Here is a 21,994-nt window from a genome sequence, read left to right on the forward strand (position 1 = left end):
AATTCAGGATTACCTTGAATCCAATAACCTACTTGGCTCACGACAATCTGGCTTCCGCCCCCTTCACGGCACTGAAACAGCCCAGATTGACCTCAAGACTCAAATTGACGAGTTGAAGGATAATGGAAAATCAGCTATGCTACTCCTCCTTGACCTATCGGCAGCCTTCGACCTGGTACATCACACAGTTTAATGCAATCACCTCGGCTCCGCTGCCCATTTTTCAAGCAATGCCATAACCTGGGTTGAATCCTTCCTTGCTAACTGGACTATGAGAGTCTTCTCCCCCTTGCAGCCGGTGACCCCATACAAGTCTCCTGCGGTGTCCCCCAGGGATCATGTGTGTCTCCTATCATGTATAACATCTTTACCAAACCCTTGTTTGACAAGTTGGACAGACTGGGTGTCATCTACACTAACTATGCAGATGACACTCAGATCCTCATCCCCCTTTCGGGCAACTTCTTGGAAGACTCAGCTTTGGTAAATAAGATATACCTCCTCATTCAGGCATGGATGGCATCCCACAGCCTCTGTCTGAATGACAACAAAACAGAGCTTCTGATCCTCGGCACAGAGACAGCGATTAAAAAACTCGACCCCAACTATGCTTCATTTAACATTGACAACAATGTCATCAAAGTGATGCTTGCAGTCAAAACCCTTGGGGTCTATCTGGACTCAGCACTCACTTTCAAGAAACAAATTAACTCCCTATCCTCCTCCACAGCCTATACTTGTAAACTGATCCTAGCATGTAGACCATCCCTAACGGAGACCAGCTGTATTACCCTAGCTAATGCACTTATCATATCCAGATTGGACTACTGCAATGCCCTATATGCTGGATCTAACAAGTATATCCTTAAACTCCAAACTCTCAAAAATAACGCTCTTAAGAGTAGCCTTAAACATACCTAACAGAGCCCATGTCTCCACCGCCAGAAGGAACATCCACTAGCTAAAAATTAAAGACAGGATCACCCTCAAAACTCTCACTCACGTCCAAATGCCTCACCAATATAGCTCCTCCCTACCTAGTAAACAGAATCAACAAAAGAACCTCAAATAGCCCCACAAGAATGTCTAACGCCTTCACCCTGCTGGTGCCTAGATATAAAGAAAATCACAGCTGGCAGCGCCAGGTTTCCAGTCACAGCTGTCCAAACCTGGAACAAACTCCCCTTAGAACTCAGAAAGGACCAACCTTACCCAAGTTTCAGACGTAAGTTACTCATGGATACGATCTCACGACATCTAATGTGATCCCCCTCCTTAACAGAACCACTCGTCCTGAGAGACACCTATGCCCTGCTAACCTGTCCCCTAGAGACTACAACCTCCACTGCTAGTATCCAGCTACAAACTGTGGCTGACTGCCACTCAGCTCTTTCTTGCTTCCGACACCTGACAATCAACTGCACAAGTTCATTCAAACTGTAAACCTCATTGAACTGTACCACCCTCTATTTCTTTCTGCTTCCAACACCTGGCATTAACTGTATAAGCACATGCAATCTATAATGTTGTTGAACCGTTCCTACCGCTTACTTTTGTGTGTGTCACTGTAACCAAGTTCTCAAGTATTCTTGTAATGTTTGCGCCCGGCTACCTGCAGGTTTGGTTTTGCGCTATATCAAACAAACAAACAAACAAACAAACAAACAGACAGCTTAACCATTTCTGAAATTGCACCAAATACTGTTCCAAATATGAAGAGAACTAGAGCACTCAGGGATTAGAGCAATTAGCAATGTATGTAAACACATTGCCTAAGGGTAGGCTAGGAGTAATTCCCACAGACAAGATCCCCTAGTCAGTAGTGGTAGCAAAACACAGGTATGCACTTCGGTACACGTTACAAGGCTTTTGAGTAGAAAATAAAGGCCAACCAACAAGGTTAGAAAGATGGGTGAACACCCACAGTAGAATAGGGCACATGACTTTAGCTAAAGGGCCTGGTAGCAATTTGTAGCCACAAAAGAAATCCTTCGAGAGGAAGCCCAGAATGCAAAATGCTCCAAAGGACACCCAGCATAAGAAACCACAGAGAACGAATCAAAGTGGTTACAAGACCTGGGGTGGAACTCAGCGTGCCCATTGAAAGGAATAAGGCTTGGATGATAGCTCACTGAAGGGCCTGCTGTTGGTTGTCCCTTACGGATCACCTGTAAATCAGCGTCTGCCAAAAAAGCTTTTGCACCCATTTCTCCCACACAATTGTTACTGGTGTCTTATTTGTGGGGCAGCGGGAAGGAATACATTGTGGCTGGGAAAGGGCTACCATCTATATGTAACAATAAATGAAATGCGTGGAATCTCTGAGAAACAGTGTGGGCCAAGCAAAAAGATGCTTCAAGAGGCAGCCAGTGGAGCTGAAGAGGGAGCGCACAGATGAAGTGGTCAAACTTTTTTTATCAATTAATTAAGCATGCTGTGTATGCAGATGCTGTTTTTGAAGGGAAAAATGGCAGAGCTTTAGTTGGTCCAGTTCAGATGAAGTTGCCCCCATCATAATGTAAGAACACAACTGAATAGCTGCCCTGAACCTAACCTCTGGTAGTAAGGGGGTAATTTGGCAAAGGAGACAGAGATAACATTTAGCAACCTGTTCTATTCTTTTTGTAAAATGGACTTACAAAGAAAATCCAAAATTAAACAAAAACACAAAGATCTAACAGATTAAAAAATGTGAGGTATAATGCTATCAATGACCAAGATTAGACATGATGTGCCAGTTCTCCCTCGAGAAAAGTATTCAGTTTTGGAGGTTATACATTTGAGGTTTGCAGGACTATCAAGGCTCAACTGCCGAGAAGCAGCTCTTCAGACAGTGAATGTCATCTTGAATATAATTGTTACCAGCATACAGATGTATGGAGACTATTGGATGGGGTCAACGAAGATCAATTTCCATATGGAAGTTTAATTGTGTAATGTGTAATTTTATGAGATCTTAAGCCAATAATAATTTAGTTTCTGGATTGCTTGCTTGACTTTTTGAAATCATGTTATTTATATGAGCAGATTCACCCAAACAAGTCAGTAGCTTAATTAGTCAGCAACACCAGCAATGTATTTCAAACAGGCCATCACACTCCGCAACAAATTCCCTAACAACCCACTGCCCCCACATTCCTCTGCCCTTATAAAGTGGCAAGGACAGACCTAATTGGAAAATGGATGCTGGCTCACGTTGAACTTAACCAAGCTACCTCAGACAAACCAAGGCTATAGAATCAGGAGATGCAGAAAAACAGCTTTGTGTGCAAGCAGGCGATGGGTCAAGGTTGGGCCAAAATTAAGGATGCTATTTTAAGGGATAATCACAGAGCACAAAGGGAGTTCCATGGATACGCTCTGAATTTGGGACATTCCTCAGATTGAATAAGAAGAAAACATCTGCGAGAGCCAAACTGTTGGTCAATTTAAAGTATACAAAGTTCATATGAGATAGAGTGAGCAAGTCTCTAGAGGCCAAGAAGAGCAAGATTACCCTGCATAATTAAATCAATAAGCAGTAAATAGTAGGCTGAAATGGACAAATTCGTGGTCTCTTCACACATAACTCAGAATTCGAAAACAAGGGCTATTCATTAGAGCCTCAAGTTAAGACAGTGATATGCTCACACTGCCTTCAATGTTCCAGGACAATGAGTAGGCACCATGTCAACTACAAACGGAACACTTTTGCTTATGGACCACCAATGAGAAATGGACTAATTGGGAAAACAGGGAGTAGTCTGCCGGGATTCAAACACCTACGTTTCGTTTCACGTATGTGCTGCTAAAGAGCCCAAAGTCCAAGGTTGGGATAGTATGCCAACCAATCAGTGGGTTTGGGGGACAACCTAACATACAGTGTGACATAGACCAATCCACTGTTGTTTAGTCTGCTATAATCAGTACTATACGTGGTAGAGGGAATTCAAGGCGTGCCCTACAGATAAGGGGTAGCCAATGATGCACTAATCTTTATATGTTCTAGAAGTATATATGTTCCCTTAACCAATCCCTACCCTCGATAGGTTTGTATTTTGCCACGTAGAGTGAAATCATTGATGACGCATAATGAGGTATAAGACCTCCATTTAATCAAGGTTAGTTGTGAGTGTACAAGCATCAGTCCAATGCCTGCGAGTTCTCCCTGCTTTAGTAAAGAAGAATTCCTTGAGTCTGGCTGATTATTTGGTCTGAGATCATTATTTGTTATTCCATCTAGGACAAAAGACGCTTCAAGGTGCTAGAGCACATTACTACTACTACTACTACTACTACTACTACTACTACTACTACTACTACTACTACTACTACTACTACTACGTGATGTGGGGGCAGGTCCGCAATTGAAAATGTTATGTACTCCCCTAGCACACCGATGCATTATAATATTGAGTAGGTACTGTACACTGCCATGTTTAAACTGTTTCCTGCCTGTGCGAGGTGAGGCTTTAGACTTAATTGCACACGTCCTTGTGATGAAGGCTCTTCGCCTAGTGTGTAGCCATGGTTGCCTTCACATCTCTCGCTTCAATGCTTTTTCCTTTTAGCATCTGCAAGCGTGTTTTAGGCTTCTGCTTTCTTAGTTGTTGCCTCCGGGGCTTTGACAGACGAAGGAGCCTTAGCAATAGTTCCCACAGTGACCTCACTGTGTTTAAGAGGTTCAGAAGCTGTGGGTCTAGGTTCAGCACGCGAGCATACTGGGCGATCAAGGGAAACACCCTCCTCCTCTGGTACTGGCCGTTTCATTACAGCAGGGCTGGAAGGGTCCGACCTCAGCAAACAAGCTATCAAATCCTTAACCTTGTCTACAGGAGTTAGACATGGCTGGACTCTTTAAAATCTGCAATGAGCCGGCCAATCCTATTGCAGTCTCCACCTCTCCCGTTTCCTCCCAGGCCCAATGTACAGATCTAGCCGCTCACTTCACCACTAAAACTCAGGACATTGTGCCCTCGCACTCCTCTTCCTCTCCCCCTACCCCTCGTGGCCCACTTCTGGTCGCCTCTCCCTCTCCTCCTCTCCGAAAACACCTGATTTTTCTAGACCAGTCCGATCTATGAAAGTGTAGTTCAAACAGGTGTTCCCCTGCTCCTCCAGAACCACCAAGGACCACATTGACACCCTCGCTCCAGCCTTGGCCGATTTCTGCAATGACTCTTTCGCCACTGGACCTTCCCCCCCTCTCCTCAAGCACTCCTTTGTGCACCCCCTCCTCAAAAAGACTTCCACTGATACTACCTGTGCGGCCAACTAACACTTGGTCTCCATCAATACTTTCCTGGCCAATTCCTGGAAAAGCTGGCCATCTCCGAGCTACTTTTACATTTCCGCTAGTTGTCTTCATGACCATCAGTCTGGCTTCAGAGCATCCAGAGGCTTGGAAACTGATCTCCTGAACACCTGTGAAGATCTGCTTGCTAATCTTGACTCAAGCCTTCCTTCCGTCCTCATCCTCCTTGATGTTTCCTCTGCTTTTGACACAGTCAATCATGCCATCCTGACCAATTGAATACATGAGAACCTAGGCATTACAGGTCAGGCCCTGGACTGGTTAACCTCCTGCCTCCTGGACCGACCTTCCCAGGTCCAAATGGGGTCCTTTCTCTCCACCACCATCTCCACATGTGGTGTTACCCAGGGTTCTAACCTCTCACGCTGGATCTTCAATGTCTACTCGGGCCCACCTGATCTCTACCTTCTCCTCTCAGTGTTATGCAGATGACACCCAGCCCTCTTTCAGGCTCCCCTCAACCGCCTCTTCTCTCTCACCCATTCCTAACTCTCTATCCGCGATCCATGATTGGTGCATCTCCAACGATCTCTGCCTTAATGCCAGTACGACAGAGATCCTTCTCATTGTGACTCCTGTTCCCGCTTTCCCTCTCTCACTCTGGTCGCCCTCACTGAGCCCTCTTCATTCGCTAAAAACCATGGCGTCATCTTCAACTCCACTCCTTCTCACATCACAGACTGTGACAAGAAGGCCTTAACCAGCTGCACCTCCTCAGAGGCATTCTTCCTTTTCTGAGTCACCTAAAAGACACTTTAAAGGCACCCTATCATATATCAGTTTTGTTTCATGGGAGGGCATTCTCGGTAAAGTCTTGGGATGTATCTGTGACAATCTCCTGGCAAATAAAATCCCTTTTTCAAAATCTCAGTCTCTTTCTTCCAGAGTCAAATCTAGATGGCATGACAGACAGAGCGTCCGAAATGGTTATGTTGCTTATTGATGCTGCTTACAGGATTCAGAAAAAAGTATATTCTCAAGTAAACTTGAAACTGAGAAAAAAAATGTAATGTCCGCCCCACCCAAATATAGATGCCTTGAGGATTCTTGCAGCCCTGCCTCTTGCATTCAGAGTATTGTTTCTTTCAATGTTTGATTTTGGCCCCAGTAGGTCCCTCTTGAACTATCCCCACTTGGCATCAATGATTTAATTAAATACCCCTGCTAAAATAAGATACTCTTTGGCAAAGTTAATTAGTGCCCAAAGCATATGCTGGACAAAGACAAGCACCCCTCATTCGGTCCTTATACCAGGGCTATGGGGGGCTCCTCTAGCTACCTCACACATAGCCAGGGGTGTTGCTAGGGCTGGAAAAGACCCGGGGCTACACTAATGTCGGAACTGTTGGGACTGGGGGCTAGCTAGCCTTTTGGTTGTAGCTCCTGAGATTCTATCGGGGCTACAACCAAAAGACTAGGTGCTATAGTCCCCTTAACCACCCCCTAGCAACACCGCTGCACATAGCTGTCTCCCATCCTTATCAGTCTTGCTATGTGTGCAAATGAATTGAATATTGCAGCTGATTAGGATCCCCACTCCAATCTTATTTGGTCCCTGCAAACTATTGTATAAAGAAAAAATAGTTCTGATTCTATAAGCGTCCTCCATAGCAAGGCAGGTCTCCTGCACTCATACTACATCAGCTTGTGTCTCCTGAAGAAACTGTCATAGCTTGATCCTTTTATTATGCGGGTGTAGACCCTTTGCGTATTGAGTGAGCGACTGGAATTTCAATCCCAGTAGGAAATAGCTAAAGCTAGGACCCTGCTGGTTTTCAAGTATGGTCTAGCCCGTTCCCATTGGGGACAAACTGCAATGCACCAAAATCCTTCCCGCCACCTGAAACCTCAAACCCATAGTGAAATGAAGAACCTAAAGACAAACCCACAAAACAAACCTCAGAAGTAAAGGACCCACTGAAAGGTGGATCCAACAAGAGGGGGGGGATTAGACTTGGCCAGTAGGAAATTACCTGGAAAATGTAGATATTGGTCAACCAAAAAACCCAGATCCCCCACCGGTGCATCAGCAAGACACTGACACATGGCCATTACCCAGTATGAGTGACAGCATGCCATTCATATACAGTGAGGAAAAACCTGCATTTTCAGGGCAGATGAACACAATACAGTGAAAGCTTCACCGCTCCTATGTCAACTAGCAACATGCTCAGTTTACAAACCTCCACCAGAGAACCTCAACAACAGTACTTTTAGAAACACCACCTTCCCAGGAGCAAATACATCAAACAGAGAGGAAGCATCATTATATACTCTGGAGTCATCTTCAAGTCCCTGTATTAAAATTTGAGAGCCGACTCTCCACGTTCCTATGTTTGTTCTTTTGACACATGGGAATGGTTCACCTATTGGTCAGGTATTGCTGTTAAAGCCACCCCATTAAGGGATACTGCTTCCTCTATGCTGGTGTATCGTGCCCGATTTCCTTTGCACATGAAAAAGTCCACAGGCTAACGTCCACTTATATTTGATAGTGAGATTGTCCGAGCATGTCCCGACAAAGAGCCTGTTTCTGAACTGTTAATAGTTGCAATGTCCTGAATCATAGGGAGGGACTGCCCCGATAAGAGATGGTGCCAATTTTACATGCTGTTCTGAGGCTCTACTGATGTAAGCCCAAATCAAACTTCCTGGAGAGCGCTGTTGCAGAAGGCTGTCACCTAAACGCCACCCCCTCACGCCTTCTCAATTTGCCCCCCAGAGTTCTCCTCCCCCTCCTCATTTACCTCACTATTCCATTTACCCAACCCTTCTTCCTGACAGCTGCCGCTGTATAACAAGATCCTCCAGGTAGCCTCATGCATGTCATCTTTCTCCCCTGAATCCTCCCGACCTACTTTAGGCTTCTCTTCATGAAATATGAATGACATTTCATTATTAAGCCTCTGAGCAAAATTCAAGGCCTTGGTCGCAGAGTGTTAACTATTTACTATATCAAGAATCAGTTTGCCTTCGGCTATATCCGGAAAGTCGTCATGAACATCTTCAGAATACAGCCTTTTAAGTCTGTGGTCTCAGAAGGAACTTAAGCTCTCCCCCTTGCATGACGATTCAGAGGACAGGAAATACTCCAGCCAGGGCGCTGGGCTGCAGGCCAGCCCGCCATGCCAACATTGGGAAGAGGCCTGGAATGAGGAATACCACCTATCTTCTCACAGAGGATTTCACTATCCATTGTCACCACTGAAGGAGACGCATCAGGCTTCTGTGATCACGCATTCCCATCATGTCTAATGTGAGAGCACGGCAAGAATCCTGCTGCAGCGCTGGATGCATCCCAAGAGGAAGGGCAGGGATCCGTCCCCAACCACTTTAATTGAACGACTTAAACCACTCAGCACCGGCACAGGAAGAATGCTCCACTGTGGTTAGCAGTCCCTCTCATACAGCCATCTCCAAGCCATAGCCATGGGGCAAAAGCAGTGTTGGGTAAAATTTAACTCTAGTGCTAAATCTACCTCACTTGTGAGAACCCCAGAACTTTTTGCTGGACTGGTACATTATTATTTCCTATACCTCAGTGAGTGGGAACCATTTCCACACCCTCAGATCCTTTTACTCTTTATGGGTGTCATTTTTAAGACTGTCCATAGTGTCCTTTTAATTTGATCCTCTTTGACAACTTTTGGTATATACCTTTTTATTATTACAGGGTTGCCCTTAGGGCTCCTCTTTTACTTTCTCTGGCTAACCTTGTGAGAACTACAGTTCCCAAGGGTAGAAAGGATATTTCTATCCCTTTTATATGTTGTTAGGTGAAACCAGCACATCCCACCTTATGTGGAGTTCTGGGGCGATACAATGTATCCCCTTTCTGACTAGCACTGTAACAATTCTGTTACAGGGACAGGTTTACCTTAAATGGCAAGTGGCAATGACCCTTTGACAAATTCGGTGCACCTTTACCGCTGGCGGTTTTCACAGCTGCGGTAAAAGCACCCATTTTACCAAAATGTCTCTGTCTTCTTTTTGCCATTTACACGCTCCTTGTCCCTTCTTGGTCGTTCCCCTGCCCTCCAGGGCAGGAAAGTCCTTTGTGTGATTTCCATCTTCGGCGGGAGACTTCTGTCAAGCCCACCCAGGCTCCAGAGTGAAGGCAGGAGGCGAGGGAGGAGTCCAAAACTCTGCAGCCCTTTGTCTTCCAGCCTTTCTGCAAGAATCCAGTTCAAACTGAGAGGCTTGCTGTCCTGAAAGGACTGCCAACCCCCCTGGTCTGAATGTTGCACGTCTGTTTGATTGGCTGGGTTACTGCATAAAGGTCCGATCCTGGAAGCTGAAGAAGTAGTCGACCACTGGACCTGAATCCGAAGAGGAAGATGAAGAAACCCCAGCTGAGATGATTTCCAGCAACCAGAGAGCCTGCTGTGTAACCGGAGACTGCTGTTACCCTTCCTTCCAAGCAACCTGGGGACTCTGAAAACGACGACCCCGACCCTGGTGAGATCCATTAGACTCAAGCAGACCTGCATTTCCAGCCATCCCACGCCGTGCTGCGAGCTTGCAGGGTTGCAGTACCCCAATACCCTGGGACCTCGAGCCATCGTGCAGTGCACGGTCTTCCGAATCGAGCTGAAGCTTTGGTGGCATCCTGCTGGATCTCCAGAGACGTGAATCGAGTGCGAAAAGTTCCATCAGCAGAATGCTGGACCTTGCAAGTAACAAGAATCCGACAGGCGATATTCAGTCTTCTGGCTCCTGAAAACAGCACCAAAACCATATAGCCGCATCAGCCATGAAGAAACTCTTACCTGGAGCCTTCCCTGTTGATGCAAAATCCCTTCCAAAGTCCTGTCTTCATGACAAAGGAATCCATCGACCAGGTTTTTGGCTGCAGATCCTGAAGTCTCCCCTGCTGCAACTCTTCTTCTGTGCTGAGGTACTGTGCTGGCTGGGATATTTACTTACCTTGAGCCTGTGTGATTTCTGTAAAGCATTGGGGGTGTTTCTGTGATTGGGAGTCATCTCATCCAGTTCACTGAGGCCCACTTCTGGAATCCTCCTATGGTGTCTTCTCAGACACCCCTAGACTCTTTCAACTACTCTTAAGTGAAATACTTACTTGTTTGAACAGTATTCCCTAGGAACTCTGACTTGTGCTAATTCAGTGCCTTCCAGAACTGTCTGTTGTACATTAGAGACATAGTGACCCCCCCCCTTCTGCCACTGAGAACACTCATGCTCCAAGAGTATGGAAAGACTTTCTAAAGATTTGGCCTGTTGCCTAGAAAAGAGAACAACTGTTTAAAAGTGTACTTAATTGTAAAAGAGTTGGTTGGTAACTGTAACTGAGTGAGCAGTTACAAAAGTTCTTCCTTACCTTGAATGGGTTCTGTCATTCTGAAAAGTATATGTAATGTTATTTTACTCACCTTTGAATTGGCTGTGCCTCTTCCCCAAACGTAATGCTGTTGGCTTCACTTAACTATTTCTTTCAGAATATTAGTGTGTAAGTTCCCCAACTGGGTTTTGCTTTACATGGTCTGTTTTATACAGATTCTAAAACAGTCATAGGTTTATACCTACCTTTAAGTTGCCGGTAGCTCCTGTAAAAAGTATATGGGTTTTACTTACGTTGAATAGCTTGTGCCATCCTAAAATAAGTAAAAGACTTCTTGCTTACTTAGTGTTCTATTGAGCTGAAAGGCAACTGCAATTGTATATTACACCAACAGTTCTTACTCACCTAGTATAACTGTGTGTTATCCTGAATGTGGTTATAGGTTTCTACTGTCACCTTGAATTGGTGTTCCACTATTGAGAAAAGTATACTTTGCGGTTGGTTTACTAAGTGATTTCTCAATTGAGTGTCGCTGCACAACTGCCTGGGTCTACTACCTTTCTATAACTGAAAGTAATCAGAAAGTAACTTATGGTTTTACTACCCATGAATAGATGTGTCCTATACTAAATGTGTTGTGATAAAGTCTGACTTGCCTAGAAATACTGTTAGTTTTCTAAACAAGGTTTATGCTTTGGGCTGTATACCTTAAAGCATTGTGCTTTTATAATGTTTTTATATACATCTTGGCCTAACTTGTATTTATAATAAACCGTTATTTTTTTTATAATACTTCTGGTTGTCAGTGTTTCTGTTGAACACTGGGTATACTACAAGTTCTTTGTACCTTCCTACAGCCTTCTCTCCCTCCTAAGATCAGCCTGGCTGCTCAGCCTATGCTACCAAATACTCAGGTGGTACAGCCTTATAGTAAGAGTGGAGTACTGTCTCAGTTGTATGGCTTTGCTAAACCCTTAGTTGGACTTCAGAAAAACTGTCCTAACAAGCGGGCCATGGCTCCTACACTGCAAGAGGATGAGAATAGAATCCCTCCCTGTCCCTCAGAGGTGCACTGGGTTACCATCTTAGAAGCGGCCACCAGGATGCCCCACTCAAGCTAAGGGTATTCTGCTGTTTTACTGTGAGACTGAACCTCAGTGCAACACTGTTCAATCTCTGGGAAGCATTAGGAACACCCCTCCTGCTTCAGTATATTCTGTGAGACCGTGCAGCAGCCGAGTAGGGCACTGGGAAAGCTGGAGATCCCGGGACAAGGCAGCAAACACAGGCTCAGCTAGCCACTGAACTCGCCCCCCCCATGCACATTTTACTTTCGAAGTGGGGCCGTAATTTGTTATTCTGAAATCCTAAAACAGAGGCCATTGTTTATTTCTTATTGAAAACGAACATAAATCGGTTATAAAAACAGAGTAGCCAAGCAGTACTGCGTCAAACAGTCTTTCCTGATGATGTTGATTAACCCTTTTGAGAAGGGTATGCCATTTTATCCTTTAACATAATACAATTTCCCAAAATCTCAAAATAACTAGGTAATATTGAACTCCACTGACTATACCACTACTCGGTAGATTAACACTGATTAGGGAAGACCAGGAAAGGCTCAGCATGATTGTTATTTTTCCATAAAAAAAACACATCAAAAATGTAATGTCTGTTCTATAGGACCAAGGGCAGCTCAGATCTTTCTTATTAGTACAGACAAGACTATATTGAAGATCTGCAACTATATACAAATACACAAATAGTGTAGTAATGGAAGTGTGATTTGCACCAATATTGGCCACGGCCACAACAGCCCCACCTATTCCCCCCATCAGGATCAGAAAGGGAAATATAAGCCAAGAAAGGAGCAGTAGACGTTAACAAAACATTAAGCGCCATGTAGTTGCTGTTAAGAGTAGAATAGATAGTGTGACAAGCAGGGCAGTAGGTAGTGCACTTATTACAAGCACAGGTAGGGAATGATTAAATGGTGGCACACATACACACAAAGTACACGTAACAGGCAAGAAGTACGTAGACATGAAGAACACAGACACGAAAAATACTTGCACACAGACATGAACAATATTTTCATGTAGAAACGAAGAAAACATCTATGAAGACAAAGAGCATCAACATATAAGAGGAAGGGTACAATATGACAGAAAATGAAACGTGGTACTGCCTTTTTACACTAAATTCAATAAGGCTTCAATTCTGGACTACTGCAGCCTGAGACAGAATTGCTTAACACAGTTTTCAGGCCTCACAGAGCACAGAAAGTAGCCCCCAGTTACCAATGTCAGTGTGCTGAAAGACCCTCACCAGATAGCGTTTCCCAGGGCACACTGCACAATTATTAAAGTCAATTATTTTCAGTTGGTAGCAGTGAGAAACACACATATCCTTGAATGACAGGTGCAAGTAGCTACTGTGCCAATTGATCACATGACAAATGAATACACAGCACCTGAGTGGCTGCCAAAGGAAAGCACACACATTATAGAATAGTAGAAAATCCAACAAATAGACAAAATTGAGCTTTGAATAGTGGCCCCCTATTACGTGACTGAAACAATGGCCATTTATGCCAGAGCCAAAATGATCGCCCACCTGCCATATCCTTAGCACATCCAGACACACAAGGAGCACGCCAAGGCCACAAACAAGATGGACAGTGAAATCCTAGGTGAAGGAATGAGTGGGGAGTATCTTCTTTAACTAGATTATAGCAATACACCCATCTGTCCTGCCTCACTACAAAACATAGCACTGCATGAAGGTGGCCAAGAAGTGTCCAATCGCCTAGTGTTTTTCGTATTGACCTGTGTAGTATAGTGTCAACCAGTTAAATGCTAAGTAGAAATGTGTTACTGTAGAAGGTTGAATTTAGGAGGAGACACTAATTATAGAAGAACCAATCATAATGAGGTTACATCCTATATTCTACCATCCAATGCAGGATTAGAATAGAAGTTTTAGTATAATAGCTAATTGTGACATTTATGATTAGTTTTGAATATAAAAGGTTGGTGTTCCTGTTGTCATTTTGAGATTGTATTTGAGATTATATTATAAGAGTCGGCCGAACTCTTTAAAATCTGCAAGGAGCGGGCCAATCCTGCTGCAGTCTATACTTCTACTGTCCCCTCCCAGGCTCTCTGCACGGCCCTGGCTTCTCATTTCATCTCTAAAATTCAGGACATCCTGTCCTCTCTTTCCTCCTCTACCCCTCCTACCTCTATTCCCTGCTCTTCCTCTTACCCTTCTTCGGCCACCTCTCCTCCCTCTTTCTCTGCCTTTCCCCTGTTCTCCTCAGACAAGGTTTCTAGATAAGTGTGATCTATGAAAGTCTCGTCAAAACAGGTTCACCCCTGTTCCTCCAAAACCATCAAGGACCACATTGACACCTTGGCTCCTGCTCTGGCTGATTTCTGCAACCATTCCTTTGCCAATGGAGTCTTCCCCCTCCCCCCTGAAGCACTCCCTTGTGCACACTCTTCTTAAGAAACCCTCTGCCGACCCTTCCTGCCTGGCTAACTATCGTCCAATCTCCATCACTCCTTTCTTGGGCAAACTCCTGGAAAAGCTGCCCATCCTCCAGCTTAATCTTCACTCTGAATCTGTTGGTTGTCTCCATGACCATCAGTCCAGATTCAGAGCTGCCAGAAGCACAGAAACTGCTCTCCTAAACATCCGTGAAGACCTGCTCTCCAACCTCAATTCCAACACCCCCTGTGTCCTCATCTTACTTGATCTCTCTTCTCCCTGACACGGTCAACCATGCCATCCTGCTCAACCGTCACCGTGATAATCTGGGTATCACTGATCAGGCCCTGGCTTGGCTGACCGCCTTCCTCTCCGATCGACCCCGCCAAGGTCCAACTTGTGTCCTTCCTCTCCTCTATCTCTACCTCTGGTGTCTCCCTCCTGCCCCCCAGAGGTCTAACCTCTCTCCCTGGCTGTTAAACCAATACCTGGCACTTCTTGCCCACCGTTTCACTGCTCTCTGCCCCAACTTTCAGTGCTATGCGGATGACACTCAGCTCATTTTCAGGCTCTCTTCAGCCACCTCTTCTTCTCTCATCTCAGACTGTCTGTCCGCCATCCAGGAGTGGTGTGCCGCCAACGATCTCTGCCTTAATGCCAGTAAGACCGAGATTCTCCTCATCGGCACACCTGCACCCTCCTTTCTGGTCACTCTCTGGCCGGCCTCTTTTGGCCCTCTTCCTGCTCCCACCTGTGAGGCTAAAAACCTCAGGGTCACCTTCGACTCCACACTTTCCTTCTCTCCTCACAACGTCTCTAAGAAGTCCCACTACCAGCTGCACCTCAGAGGTATTCTTCCTTTCCTCTCCTTCCCCACTCACTGTCTGCAGAGATCTGGTTCCGTCTAGGCTGGACTACTGCAATAGCCTCTTTCTAAATCTGCCTGCCTCTACTCTCCGCCCTCTGCAACTCATCCGAAACTGGAGTGCGAGACTTGTCCTTGGCCTCAAGCCAAAGGATCTTTCTCTGCAGGACCTGAATCTCTACACCGGCTCCCAGTGGCGGCGAGGATTAAGGTCAAACCCCTCTGCATTGTCCACAAGGCCTTTTGGGGTCTGGGACCTCAATACCTTCAACTGTCTCTTCCTAAAGATCTTCTTTCTCTTCGCTCATCCGCCTCCAACTCCCTCTGGGTTAGTCGCTTCTCTAAGCAGCGAGTTGGTGGTAGATCTCTTTTCTCTGCTGAGGCCTCCCTCTGGAGCAGCCTCCCTGCCTCTATGAAACTTCCTCTTTGCTTCTGCTTTCTCTCCTCCTCTCCCCTACTGATCTCCTGGCTGAATCTGAAACTGCACTGGTTACTTGGCTACCCTCTGATCTCAGGCCCATGCCCCTCCTCACCAGTTGCACACCCGCAGTGCCCCCCCTGGCAACCCTTGCACTCTGGGACTGTTTCTGTATCCCCTACAGCCCATACTAGCAACCGACAAGAGCAACACCCTGCCAAAAGCAAGCAAAAATACCATTGACACCTGAACACACTTGAGCAGATGAACCCTCTATGGCCAAAGCCTTGAAGGGATACAAAGAGGGCAGATGGCAGGAGTGCAGGGTGCAGAGTTGCAGTGAGCATCAATGGAGGAGAGTGAGCGAAGCAGAATTGGAGGGTAAGAGAATAGAGGAGGAGGGAGAGAAGAACACTTCGCTCCCCAAAATCTTTTAAACAGGACTAGGTATTTTCCCGTTCAAATCAATTGGCGGTACTCAGATTAGGGGTTAGGGGGGGCATGCCACTTTTCCCAACCTCCCAGTGGACTCCTACCTCCAAAGTCCAAGCTTCCCTATTCCAACCCAATGCTTCTTCAAACTATGTGTACTAGAGCAAGGAGATGTATACTAAAGCAAGGAGAACCTCATCCAAGTTTTGGGTCTATCCATTACCTAAAGAGGGGTGTCAAAAGGAAGTGGCCTTCTCCGTCTCCCTCAGGGGCTTCCAAAAGGGACCGGATGGGTTTTCCTGATGGTTCTGTCTATATCCTTTCAACTGGTTGACTCAACAGGTTCTCCCCACTTCACAGCCACCCCCCCTTTTTTCTTTTTTTTCTTCTCTCCCTCTCCTAATTTTACTGTTCTCTCTGTTTTTGCCAATCACCACCATCCAACTGGTCTCCCCCTCTCTCTATACTCTGCCTCCTTGTCATATCTCTCCCGCTTTCTACCTCGCCACACTCCTTCACCTGTTCTCACCAGCTTTTCTCTCTCTTCTGTCTCTATCCTCCCCTCTCTCCCAATCTCCTTTGTATTTTTTTATTACCTATTTTATTAATTTCATTCAAATACAAATACCTATTTTATAACTAGCAAACCTTTTACTGTCTTAAACATTTATAAACACTGAACATTTTCAAGCAACCCCCCTCATTTTAAATGACCCCTACAAAAAAAAAGATTCACAATTAATTTCGTAAATCAATTAAATAAACGTATCTTATCGTAAAGACACATCCAGTTCTTCCCTCTAGTTCTAATTAATTTCAAATCGTATTTCAGAAATCTGTTCCAAATTTTATGAAAAATATTTTTTTTTCGGTTGCAAGTTCATAACTTCTCTTTCAACATTGCAAATTGAATACATTTCCTCTACCCAAGTATCTCTAGATGGAATGATTGTGGTTTTCCAGTTTCGTGGAATTATCCTTTTTGCCACCATCAAAGCTTTCAAGATCCAAATCACTTGATGATGCAACAAACCCTCTAAGTCAGTATCCTCATCCAAAATTAGAGATCCAAAATCCTATTCTCGGTCTTCACCCATATGTTGATGCATCACCTCTGCAATCTCGCGCCAAAATGCTTTTACTTTATAGCAATCCCATGGCATATGCTCAAGTGAACCTTTTGAATGCCCATATTCCCAGCAAGTATCTGTCAGACTCAGACTTTGTCTGTACATGCGTTCCGGTGTCCAACAGACTATTTAGCAACTTCACCTGCCAACGTTCAGGGACATCTGTGGAATATTTCTGCATAATCCCTCACAACGAGCCGCAGGATATTTCTGCATAAGCCCTCCTAACGAGTTGTCATCCTTTCTTCCTGAAGGCACTGCGACCAGGAATAAAAGTTTTGTATTCCCACTTGTTTTTCTACTCAGCAGTTTGTACATCCCTGACACCATATGATCTTGGTCCCCTATGCATTTAACAAACCATCAAATCAGAATCATTTAGAACCGTCGATGGTACAGCTTCCCTTAGCAACCAATACTCTCCATATGTACAACCCGTCAGGCCATATTTGGATCTCAACGCACGAAATGAGAGCCAAGCCCCACCTTCAAAAAGGTCTCCAATCATCCTCACTCCCTCCAGAAACTAATTTGGCCAAAATATGGTTTTATTGTACAGCATGACTTAGCCAAATAGATGAAGAACCCATCAGTCCTGGGTCCATATCAAGAGATTATTTATTTACATTTATATGGCACACAGCAGCCCAAAGGCATTGTGGTGCTGCGCACCATATAAATGTTAATAAAAAAGCTGTATCTTTCCAAGTCGATCTTAGGAAGTCAGTCAACACAGACCTATCGCTTCAACATTTACTTGTGGTGGATAGTAAACCATCAGATTTAGAGGACTGGGCGGACATGCTCGTCTCAGCAATCGACCATTCATTAAATGGCTGCCTTAAGAATGATAAGTGCCTCGCCACGAATGCCTGATGATACCTGGCAAAGATCGGAAATATCTTTGGGTCTGGTTTACTAGAGACATAAAAGACATGATGGATGTGAACGTGAACTTGAGAGAGAAATTATCAGCTGACTTTGAATGCTGGGATTCTCTTTAGCTGTCACTAGGTGGAAAAGTGAATGCCCTGAAAATGAGGGCAGCACCGAAGATCCCTTATGTCATGAATATGATCCCCCCCCTTCCACCAAAGAAAATGATGTTGAAAAAAACGTGATGGTATAATTCAATCGTTTTTATGTGAAAAAAAGATGGAGGGTAAAACTTTGGAAACTTTGCTCTCACCACTACACCTCACTCGCCTTCACCCTGCCTTTCACCTCCCTCAACCACACATATAAAGTTTCTCTCAAACTCCCCCTTTTTCTTTTACTCTCAACTCCCACCTCTGTACTCTAAACTTTCAATTCAGACTCTCACTCACACACAAAACCCAATTGATACCACCCTCTCGGACGCAACACCTTACCTTCACTGACTACATTCTCGGGAAGTCTCCCCCACCACCTCCTCCATCTTTAACACCCACCTCACTGGTTTCTTGGTCCGCCTCTTTTGCACCTGACCTCATTCGAACACCTTTCCTCCACTTCTGCATTTGCTTGCCTTTTGCAGCCCTGACTATTCTATTGTGGAGTTCCTCTCGGCTACCACTGGCTCTCCATGTCACATGCTCCCCTTGGCCAATCTCTGACTAAGCTACCCTCCTGGGGGTTGGGACTTCCCCTGGAAGTCTTTATGAAGGCTTGATCATAAAGCCCAATCACCCCCATCACCTTTCTTGGCCAGCTGCTAGTTTTTCCCGGTGGTTCTCATCTGCTGGTGAATTTGAATTCCAACTAATTTTGGGTATGATTTCCCCTGAAGTCTCTTTTCCCTGCGAGGCTGTTTTCTATTGCCCTACCATACCCTTGCATCTATTTGGGATCGGCGGGTTGGATTGTGGTTATCACATCCTTTTTGGGAGGGAAAAAAAAATCCCATTTCATTTTTGATCTCAATTCCATTCCCCTGGCTCCAGTCGTTGTGTTCCTGGTTGCACCAGGGAAATTATACAATTATTGCGACCCCCGAAAATGTCGACCTTTTTTCATTTTAACCCCCTTTTCACCCAATGTATATGCAGGCGGCGGCAAAGGAGGCAGAAAGTCAAGCGGCGGCAAAAGAGGCAGAAAGGCAAGCAGCGGCAAAAGAGGCAGAAAGGCAAGAGGCGGCAAAGGAGGCAGAAAGGCAAGAGGCGGCAAAAGAGGCAGAAAGGCAAGAGGCGGCAAAGGAGGAAGAAAGGCAAGCAACGGCAAAGGATGCAGAAAGGCAAGCAGCGGCACAGGAAGCAGAAGCGCGAGTGGCAGCAAAGGAGGCGTAAAGGCGAGCGGCGGAGCAGGGTGAGCCAATAGGGGAGAGAGAGAATGAAGAGGCAGAAGTAGATGATAGACCGAGCATACTGTACCACTTAGTAGAGAATACCGAGAAGGAGAAAGGCGGGGGGAAAGTAGAAAAAGAGGAAGAGACATTTGGAAGTGAAAGGCAAGAGAGAAAAAACCCGGGGGAGGGGAAGAGACAGAGGAAGTGGTGGGGGAAAGGAAGTGTAAGGAACAAAAAGGGGAGAAGAATGTATAGTCTGACAGAATTTCAAAGAGATGGAGTGCGCAAAGCAGCGAGAAAGCAAGGAGGAATAGCGAGCCAAGGCGGGATGGAGGTAAGAAGGAAGGAAAAAAACAAAAGTGGACTAAAATAGAGGGAGGACAGGAGAGAAATAATTGCGAGGGAGAAGACGGAAAAAATAATGAGTCAAGACCCTTGTTCCTGGGAAAAGTGACAGTGGTAAAGACACCTTGCTTCACATCTGAGGGCCTGGGAAAACCAAGTTTAAAAGGATCACTACTGCTAATGATGTGGGTAGGGAGTTGAAGCAGATAACCTCAGGGTACAACACTGGTTAAAGAGATTGATGCAAGACCCCTCTGCAGATGATCCAAGGCACCAGTGGTGGAGCCGATAGGTATTCTTGAAATCAAGGGAGCTAAAAAAAACAATGAGAGGCACTATAAACCTGAGGAATTGTTTGGGGACAGAGGTAAGGGCTGAGGGCCACTGGCCTAACTAAGGACAACTGGACCTCAGTGTACCACGTATGCTCTTTTAGCCCTAATCTCACCTTTTTCTGTTGTACTTCGACAAAATAACCTTATTTTCTCTTTGTGGTCTGATATCGCCTTGGCGTTGACACCACTGAAGTTTAACTGTACAGTAGTTGTCACGATTATCTGAAAACACTTCTGCGCACTTGCAGTGCTCTCCATTTAGCAATTTTCACTAGATAGCAACAATCCAGCCAGCACTATTGAACAAAGATACATTCTAGTTGCTATTTAATTGACTAAATACACCATGAACACCTACCGAACTGTGAGCTGGAGCAACCCTGTTTCAAATGTGCTTAAGGGAAAGAAATAGCAGAAATAGCTATCCTTCTGAATACTTAATGAATGGTTGCCAAACATTGCCTCAACTTTAACAGCAGCTAAATGCCACTTGAATCAGATCTATTTGATCACTGCCACTGCTAACACGAAATGCTGAAAACGTCGATTTGTCCCCAAACATTTCCACACAATTATATGCGGGGGGAGACCCCCTGCCTCTACCACCAAATACTCCCCTCATTTTTTATAAACCTAAACCCCACCACATATAATAGCAGGGAAATGTGGACTTCGAAATCCGGAATTTTTGCATTCTGCATTTTTAACTTCACAGTGATGACATGATACGCTTGAATCAACAGTCGCAAAGAAGTGTTCCAAGCCATGTGTTGCTCTAATCAGATCCAAGGTACCTACCAGTTGTTCCGCGCAATATCATAGATCCAGAAAGAATTTCTCACATTTTCCTCCCGCTTCTCTTTGTCCTTACTGAGACCGGACAAGACATGGATTTCATTCAGTTCTGGATCGATGGTAGCCCTCTGGGTGAAGCCTGTCATGGGGACTGTGGAGAGAAAAAACAAATCGATAGATATATTTATCACACAATATCAACATCTTGCATTAACCTGTCAATTATACATCAAACCTGGCAGTTACACATTTTGACCAGAAGGTTATTTATTTTAGCTTTAAGGCCTCATGGAACTATTTGTGTTATCTTAATGTATGCTATGTGTGTTTATATTGTGCAATGTAACATTTTATAGTCTTTATCACGGACACATATTTCAAGTACCTTTTGGTCGATCAATTTAATATGTAGAAGTCTATCAACCATAAACTCTAGATCTTCTTTATCTGGTCGGAAGGCATCATGACGAAGGACACAGACAACAGATTCAGAGTTAAAAAAAATTGCTATTATTAACTTGAGTGTTGTATTGCTCTCCTCTGAAAAGTGCACGGAACTACCATAAATCACCAATGCAATTATAGAGCAAATACTTCAACCCAAAAACAGACAGACACAATAACTCACAGCCACGCACCCTTTAGAAGATAATCAGCTCTTTATGGCTATTTATTCAAAGATTACAGGTACATAGAAATAACTCATAAAACTAACATGGACATAAATCGCAGAAGAAGCAAAGAAGTCAAAGAAAGAATACATCACAGTGAGCGTATTATTCCTCATCTCGTCCAGAAGCGGCTGGAAGACTCTTGGGGGGGGGGGACTCCCAGGACGAGAGTGCTACAGCTCCAGGAAGGCCAGACGGAGCGTCCTTCTCTGGCTGAAGTCTCACCTGACCCCTCCAGGTTTCTGCCTATATAGGCACTCCAAAAAAAGGAGTTAATTCTCAAACCTTCTGGAATTGCACCTGCGCAGTTGAGGAACAGCCGTCGGTTGCCAGCTGGGTCAATCGAGAGCTCCCCCCAAGGAATGCAGGGCCTCCCTGCTCTAAAAACATGCTCCACGGAGAACAGTAGCAAGTCATAACGTTAGCTTTTCTCAGCAGAAATGGCCTGACTGCATACCAAGTTTGAAAAAGCATGTTTGTCTCAGCACTGTGAATCTAACACTTCAGCAAAATATGTGCAGCCTTTCACTGCGGAGTGAAGTAAATATCCAACATGGCTGCGAGCACTCCCAGAATGCATTGTGCCTGCGCCATTTTGAAATAAGCATAAATTAAGCAGAACAAGTATCAGGATGCAAAAAGGCCTAACTTGA

At 44.9% G+C, this 21,994-nt stretch overlaps 1 protein-coding gene across 2 annotated transcripts in view; it reads right to left on the minus strand.

Moving 5' to 3' along the window:
• Positions 1 to 21,994, minus strand: part of MKLN1 (muskelin 1) — a 1,341,339-nt gene that overhangs the window by 287,728 nt on the left and 1,031,617 nt on the right. For both annotated transcript variants that reach the window (XM_069629634.1, XM_069629633.1), the window contains exon 13: positions 20,674 to 20,821. In XM_069629634.1, the coding sequence (XP_069485735.1) occupies positions 20,674 to 20,821 (148 nt within the window). The remainder of the gene's footprint in view (positions 1 to 20,673; positions 20,822 to 21,994) is intronic.

Source organism: Ambystoma mexicanum, chromosome 12, assembly GCF_040938575.1.
Source record: "Ambystoma mexicanum isolate Mex_15411 chromosome 12, UKY_AmexF1_1, whole genome shotgun sequence".
In the NCBI taxonomy this organism is placed as follows: domain Eukaryota; kingdom Metazoa; phylum Chordata; class Amphibia; order Caudata; family Ambystomatidae; genus Ambystoma; species Ambystoma mexicanum.